Here is a 7271-nt window from a genome sequence, read left to right on the forward strand (position 1 = left end):
AAACAACGTCCTTCTGGGATATAAATACAGGGCCCCACTCCCTGATGCCCTGAACTCTTCCTCCTCTTCCTCCTCCTCTGCCTCCTGCTGCTGTTTTGGGTAAGGTTTGGAGAGGGGAATCTAAGTTGGGGAGGATCTGGGATAGGGGACGGAGACCCTAGGGGAATGGGAAGGGAGGTGGTGGAGGAGGAGGATGGGGAGGAGAGAGAGGGTTGAAGAAATAAAGCCCCACCCCTCCCAGGGACAACCACTCTTTGTCTCTTGAGTTGAGGGAAATGATGGGGAAAGGGAGTGGGGGATAATGAGAGACCGGGCGGGGGGGGGGGGGGGCGCATCAGCAAAGGCTTCAGCGTTCTGAGGGGTGGACTAAAAAAAATTATATTAATAATGGCATTTGCTAAGCCCTTTAATATGTGCCAAGCAGTATTCTAAGCGCTGGGGTAGATACAAGGTAATCAGGTTGCCCCACGTGGGCTTAATCCCCATTTTACAGGTGAGGTCACTGAGACACAGAGAAGTTAAGCGGCTTGCCCAAGGTCACACAGCAGACGAGTGGTGGAGCCGCGATTAGAGCCCACGTCCTCTGACTCCCAAGCCCGTGCTCTTTCCACTGAGCCACGCTGCTTCTCAGGATAGTCAGGAGGGGGAGAGGATGAGCCCCACCGCACCAAAAGACCCCCTCAATCAGAAGGGCGAGTGCCTCAGCCCATAGAGACCCCACCCAAAGGGGCTCAGGACTCAGGGACACCTACTATTCCAGTCCCCAGGGAAGTGAGTCATAGAGGATCTTGGCAGGAAGGAGAAGAGGCTGGGCAATCCAGAGGGGCTTCCCGGAGGAGGTGGGCCCAAACAGAGGGAAAAGGGACTCAGGTCTCAGGGTCTTCAGATTTTCCTCACCCACCAGACCTGGCTCACACGGTCCCTCGCTCTCCTTGCCAAATAGGAGAGGGGTCTCCGAAAGGACACTTGCATAACAACTTACATCTCATTAACCTATCACTAATGTCCCATTTTCTCCTCAGCAGCTCAGAGGAGGGTTTTTTTGGGGGGCAGAACGGCTCCCCATCCCCTGCTCAACGGAGAAGGGGAATTTGGGGTTTGGTTTCACCTCTCCTGGAGGCAGGGGGATGGAAGCAGTGACCTGTCCTTGCCCCCTCCCCCCCCTTTTTGGCAGATTTGGGGAGGTGGGGAGGAGGGTGCTGAGGGGAATTCATTCATTCGTTCAATCGTATTTATTGAGCGCTTATTGTGTGCAGAGCACTGTACTAAGCGATTAGGAAGTACAGTTCAGTAACAAATAGAGACAATCCCTACCCAACAACAGACTCCCAGTCTAGAAAGAGGGAGACAGACCACAAAACAAAACAAGTAGACAGACATCAGTAGCATCGATAGAAACAGAATTATGGATATATACATATTAATAAAATAAATGTAATAATACATATATACATATATACACAAGGGCTGTGGGGTGGGGATGGGGGTAGAGCAGAGGGAGTGAGTCGGGCGACAGGGAGAGGAGGAGGCACAGAGGAAGAGGAGGGCTCAGTCTGGAAAGGCCTCCTGGAGGAGGTGAGCTCTCAGTAGGGCTTTGAAGAGGGGAAGAGAGTTAGTTTGGCAGATGTGAGGAGGGAGGGCATTCCAGTGCTCTGCACATAGTAAGCGCTCAATAAATACTAGTGAATGAATGAACTCCAGGCCAGAGGCAGGACGGGGGCCAGGGGCCGATGGCGGGACAGGCGAGAAGGAGGCCCAGTTGAGGAGGTTAGCGGCAGAAGAGCGGAGTTTCGGGGTGGGCTGCCCCTCCTCAGCAGTCTGCAGCACAGATCCTGTCCCTTCAATGTAGCTTCCATACCCTTTAGTAAAGCAGAGGCAGGGAGTTGCCTCAGTTGCTCTCTCCCAGATACAACTCCTCCGTGTGGAGGGAAGAGATGTCGGCTGACTCTCTTGCACACATGTCTGCACGTGTACACACACACACACAAACACCCAGTCACGCATACGCACCACCATATTCAGACTGGCAGCCAGGTTTGCACACACACAGTCACCCATGTGCACACACATAACTGCATGTAGACCTGCAACGGGGCAAGCACCTGCACATGCACACAAACACATAAAAAGTCACGCAGGCACATACGCACACTCCCACATGCAGAGTAGCAGCCAACGTAGACATCTACCCCAGCACTTACTACAGTGCCTGGCTCATAGTAAGCGCTTAGCAAATATCAGCCAGCACGGCATAATGGCTAGAGCTCGGGCCTGGGAGTCAGGAGGTCATGGGTTCTAATCCCGGCTCCGCCACGTGTCTGCTGTGTGACCTGGGGAAAGCCCCTTCACTTCTCTGGGCCTCACTTCCTTCATCTGTAAAATGGGGATTGAGATTGTGAGCCCCATGTGGAACAGGGACTGCGTCCAACTGGATTTGCTTGTATCCACCCCAGGGCTTAGTACAGTGCCTGGCACAGAGTAAGCACTAAATAAATACCATTATTATTATTGTTATACACACACCCATTCTCTCTTTCTCTCTCCCTGACCTCAGCCTAGGATGTGCAACCCCCTGGAGCAGGCCTTGGCCGTCATGGTGTCCACGTTCCACAAGTACTCAGGCCGGGACGGAGACCGGTTCAAGCTGAGCAGGGGGGAGATGAAGGAGCTGCTGGAGCAGGAATTGCCCAGCTTTGTCGGGGTGAGTGGGATTAGGAGTGGGGGTGTGCAGGAGGGGGGCTGGAGGCTGCAGGCAGGGGACGGAGAAGCACGGGCTAGTGTCTAGAGCCCGGGCATGGGAGTCAGAAGGACCTGGGTTCTAATCCCAGCTCTGCCACTTGTCTGCTGTGTGACCTTGGGCAAGTCACTTCACTTCTCTGGACCTCAGTTCCCTCATCTGTAAAATGGGGATTAAGACTGTGAGCCCCACGTGGGACAACCTGATTCCCCAGTGTCTACCCCAGCGCTTAGAACAATGCTCTGCACATAGTAAGCGCTTAACAAATACCAACATTATTACATTATTATTATCTGTAAAATGGGGATTAAGGCTGGGAGTCCTATGGGGGACAGTGACCGTGTCCAAAGTGATTAGCTTGTATCGATCCCAGCGCTTAGATAGTAAAAGTTTAACAAATATCATCATCATCATTATTAGGTGGGAGATAAAGTGACTTCAGCATTAAGGTCTTCCCTACTCCAACCATCCCCCTCACCATATATACATATATATCAGTTAGTTAATTGTATTTATTAAGCGCTTACTGGGTGCAGAGCACTTTACTAAGTGCTTGGGAGAGTACAAAAGAACAATAAACAGACACATTCCCTGCCCACAACAAGTTTACAGTCTAGATTCTACAGTTTACATATAAACATATATGTATATATGGTATTTTAACGATATTTGCTTTTTTATGATATTTTTAAAGTGCTTACTATGTGCTGGGCACTGTTCTAAGTGCTGGGGTAGATATAAATAGTATTTATTGAGCCCTTGCTATGTGCAGATCACTGTGCTAAGCGCTTAGGAAAGTACAGGATACTCTATACTGTAAGCTCGTTGTGGGCAGGGAATATGTCTGTTTTATTGTAATACTGTACTCTCCCAAGTGTTTAGTACAGTGCTCCGCACACAATAAGCGCTCAGTAAATATGATTGACTGACAATACGACAGAGTTAGCAGATGCGTTCCCTGCCCACAGTGAGCTTTCAGTCTACCATCTACATACAAGGTAAACAGATTGGATGCAGTCCCTGTCCCACGTGGGGTTCACAGTCTTCATCTCCATTTTACAGATGAGGGAACTGAGGCACAGAGAGGCCCCAGACACCCCTTCCTCCTGCCCTCCCCCCGGGCCCCTCCCGACCGCCCCTCCCCAGCCACCCCTTCTACTTGCCCTTGCCCTTGGGGGACTCCTACCAGCCCCTTTCCCATTCACTTCTCCCACCTCCCCTCCCCTCTGGGACCCTTCCACCTACCCCCTCTCCATCCCCCAGTTCCCTCCCCACTTGCTCCCTCAACCTGCACCCCCAATCCCATCCCTGGAGTGGAACAAACACCATCCAGTCAGAGGAGGTGAATTGGGACACCCCCACCCGGGGGGCCGCGGGGGAGTGGGCAGAGCGGTGGGCCTGGGACTGACCGTCCCCTCATCCAGGCCCGGGTGGATGAAGAGGGCCTGAAGAAGCTGATGGGAGACTTGGATGACAACAGTGACCAGGAGCTGGATTTCCAGGAGTATGCCGTGTTCCTCGCCCTGGTCGCCATGATGTGCAACGATTTCTTCCAGGGGACCCCTGGTCGGCCCTGAACGCCGACCCCTCCGACCCCCACCCCGTGTCCGCATTTCAGTGTATTTGTCAGAGAAATAAATGCCTTGGTTATAGGGGGTCTCCCAGAGCTTGGGTCTGGGTTAGGGGGGCTGGGGAAGGGAGCGAGGTCCGGGGTGAGGGGAGCGAGACGCAGTCCCTGCCCTGGTGGTATAATTGTAACTGTGGATTTATCGAGAGCTTACTATGTGCCAGGCCCTGAACTAAGTGCTGGGATGGATACAAGTAAATCGGGTTGGACAGTCTCAACCCCCATTTTATAGATGAGGGAACTGAGGCCCAGAGAAGTGACTCTCCCAAGGTCACCTAGCAGACAGATTAGAACCCGTGACCTTCTGTCTCCCAGACCCGAGCTGAGCCACTACACCATGCTGCTGGTTGGGGTGGACGGTGGGGTGGTGGCTGCTGGTGTGGTGGGGAAGACAGGATGACAAGAAGAGACGCACACGTGTACACACCTCACATATGCACTCATATGCATACCACCCCTCCTTTACTGGGGGCTGAGGGAGGGACAAAAGCCAGGTGGAGACAAGGTCCCTGCCCTCGAGGAGCTGCCAGTCTGAGGGGGAGACGGGTCACACTCACTCATTTATTCATTCAATCATATTTATTGAGCGCTTACTGTGTGCAGAACACTACACTAAGTGCTTGGGAAAATATAACAATAAACAGTGACATTTCCACATCCCAGCTCTAAGGTGACCCCAAACCCTTTTTCCCATTTTGCCCACATCCCCTCCTAATCATTCAATCTTTCATTCAACTGAATTTATTGAGCGCTTACTGTGTGCAGAGCACTGGACAAGGCGCTTGGGAGAGGACGATACAACAATTAACAGACACATTCCCTGCCCACAACAAGCTTACAGTCTCTCCAGAGCTCCTCCTCCAGGAGCCTGTCCTGGATTGACTCCCAGCCTTCCTAGTGGATAGAGCCCGGGCCTGGGAGTCAGAAGGATCTGGGTTCTAATCCCAGCTCCGCCACTTTGCTGTGTGACCTAGGGCAAGTGACTTTACTTCTCTGGGCCTCAGTTTCCTCATCTGTAAAACGGAGATGAAGATTGTGAGCCCTATGTGGGGCAGGGACTATATCCAATCCGATTAGCTTGAATCCACCCCCAGCGCTTAGAACAGTTCATGGTACAGAGTAAGCAGTTAACAAATACCACAATTATTTTTCTTCTTATTTCTAGATGCTCTTCCCCAATTCCTAAAAACCTGCAGGCCCTATCTCTCTCTCTCCCCACCCCCTCTGCCTAAGCGGATGGGACCGGTTCCTGAATTTGTCTCCCCACCCCTCCGTCCCCCAAATCTTCCCTCCCCAAACCTTCTCCGCCCCCAGCTCCCAGACTAAAGCTCCGCTGCCCGCATTCCACTGGGGGCCTGGAGGGAAAGGTCCCTTGCTGTGTGACATTCTTCAGCTCACATACCCTCTCTGTGCCGCTTCCTCCTCTCTTCGCCACCGCCTCCACTCTCCCACACGGGCGGGCCCCGGGGAGGGAAGGGGCGTGGGCCTCCGCCCCAGAGAAAGCCCCTGGGGTTCCCCATCTGGAGAGATTCCTGCCGGAGCTCCAGAGATCATTAAGCCGTCACCCCAGCGGGCTGTCGCCGCGTTAATAACGGGGGGCGTGGAGGCCGCCCCAGGGTCCCTCCTCCCGGCCGGGCCGGTCACCCGAGCTTCCTCTGTGCCTCGGTTTACCCATCTGCACAATGGGGGTGGGGAATCTTTGATCTGCGCTCAACCTGGTTATTAAACCTTTGGCCCCTGAGCTCCCGGTGAGAAATTCAGACCAGGCCCTCAAAGCCGGAAGGGAATCGGGGTTGGGGGGAGGTGGGAGAAGCTGGGCAGGTAGCAACAGGCTGGTGCAGCGAGGTTAACCACGGGGCACCGAAGAAACGAGGCACTCAGTTCAACTGAAGGTGGTGGCAGGGAGTTGGGGAGGCTGGGGTTAGGGTTGGGGTGGGGCAGGTTGTCCCCAAGAAATCTGAGGCTGAGCAAGGAGGGTGGGGTGGGGATATTTCAGAGAGAGAAAGAGACCAGAAAGGGTGACGATGGAAAGCCACCCAGCAAAGACACCCCTCTTCCACTGCCCCGGACCTGAGAGATTCGGAGCTGAGCGAGAAGGGTTTGGTGGGGAGATGTTTCAGAGGAAGAAAGGGAACAGAGAGGGTGAGGTGTCTCTGGAAGGTTACACAGCAAAGGCCTCTCTCTCTCCCACTGGCCTTCAATTTGGGGCTCAATGAGGGAACCCTTCAGAGAAAGTTTCATTCAGTCATTCGATAGTATTTATGGAGCACTTACTGTGTTCAAAGCGCTGTACTAAGCATTTGGGAGAGTACAGATACCAATAAACGGACACATTCCCTGCCCACAATGAGCTCACAGTCTAGAGGTGAAGACAGACATGAATAGAAATAAATAAGCGTCTGGGGTGGGAACAGAGACGGTGAGACACCTTTGGAAAGTCACACAGGAAAGTCTGGTCCTGATTCGCTCTTAGTACAGGGGTCTGCACGCAGTAAACGCTCAACAAATATGACTGAATGAATGAATCCAGGGAAGGGGAGGGGGCCAGAGCCAAAGCACGACGCCTCACCCTGACCTGAGAGATTTGGAACTGAGAAACAGAGAGGCTGGGTTGGGAACCGAGAGGATCAGACACCTCCAGAAGGTCACACAGCACAAAGCCCGCTTCAGAATCGGGTGAAGAGTGGGAGATGAAACGGAAGATATTGGGGGTGGGGGAGCCTCTTTCTGTCCCCACCTTGTCCCTTCTCTTGAGGGATTTGAGGATTGAGAGGGCTGCAAATTTCGGACCCCTCTCCCCCAACCGAGCTCTCACCCTGTTCCCCCCACCCTCTCAGCAGAGTGAGCTGCCAGGGGGTGGGTGTTGGGAGATGGGCCCCGTAGGGGAGGCAGATGCGGCGTGGTTTA

The 7271-nt window shown here is 53.3% G+C and overlaps 1 protein-coding gene across 1 annotated transcript; it reads left to right on the plus strand.

Moving 5' to 3' along the window:
• On the plus strand, positions 1–4389 carry S100A2 (S100 calcium binding protein A2). The gene is made up of 3 exons (XM_029055966.2): positions 1–99; positions 2555–2701; positions 4162–4389. Exons 2-3 carry the CDS (start codon positions 2561–2563, stop codon positions 4312–4314), a joined length of 294 nt encoding a protein of 97 aa, XP_028911799.1. The 5' UTR covers positions 1–99; positions 2555–2560; the 3' UTR covers positions 4315–4389.
• Positions 4390–7271: the final 2882 nt, after the last annotated feature.

This window comes from Ornithorhynchus anatinus, chromosome X5 (assembly GCF_004115215.2).
Source record: "Ornithorhynchus anatinus isolate Pmale09 chromosome X5, mOrnAna1.pri.v4, whole genome shotgun sequence".
In the NCBI taxonomy this organism is placed as follows: domain Eukaryota; kingdom Metazoa; phylum Chordata; class Mammalia; order Monotremata; family Ornithorhynchidae; genus Ornithorhynchus; species Ornithorhynchus anatinus.

Coding starts and splice junctions, on each gene's coding strand:
- S100A2 (XM_029055966.2), top strand. CDS start 2,561: ATGTGCAACCCCCTGGAGCAGGCCTTGGCCGTCATGGTGTCCACGTTC. Junction 2,702..4,161: donor AATTGCCCAGCTTTGTCGGG/GTGAGTGGGATT, acceptor CCCCTCATCCAG/GCCCGGGTGGATGAAGAGGG.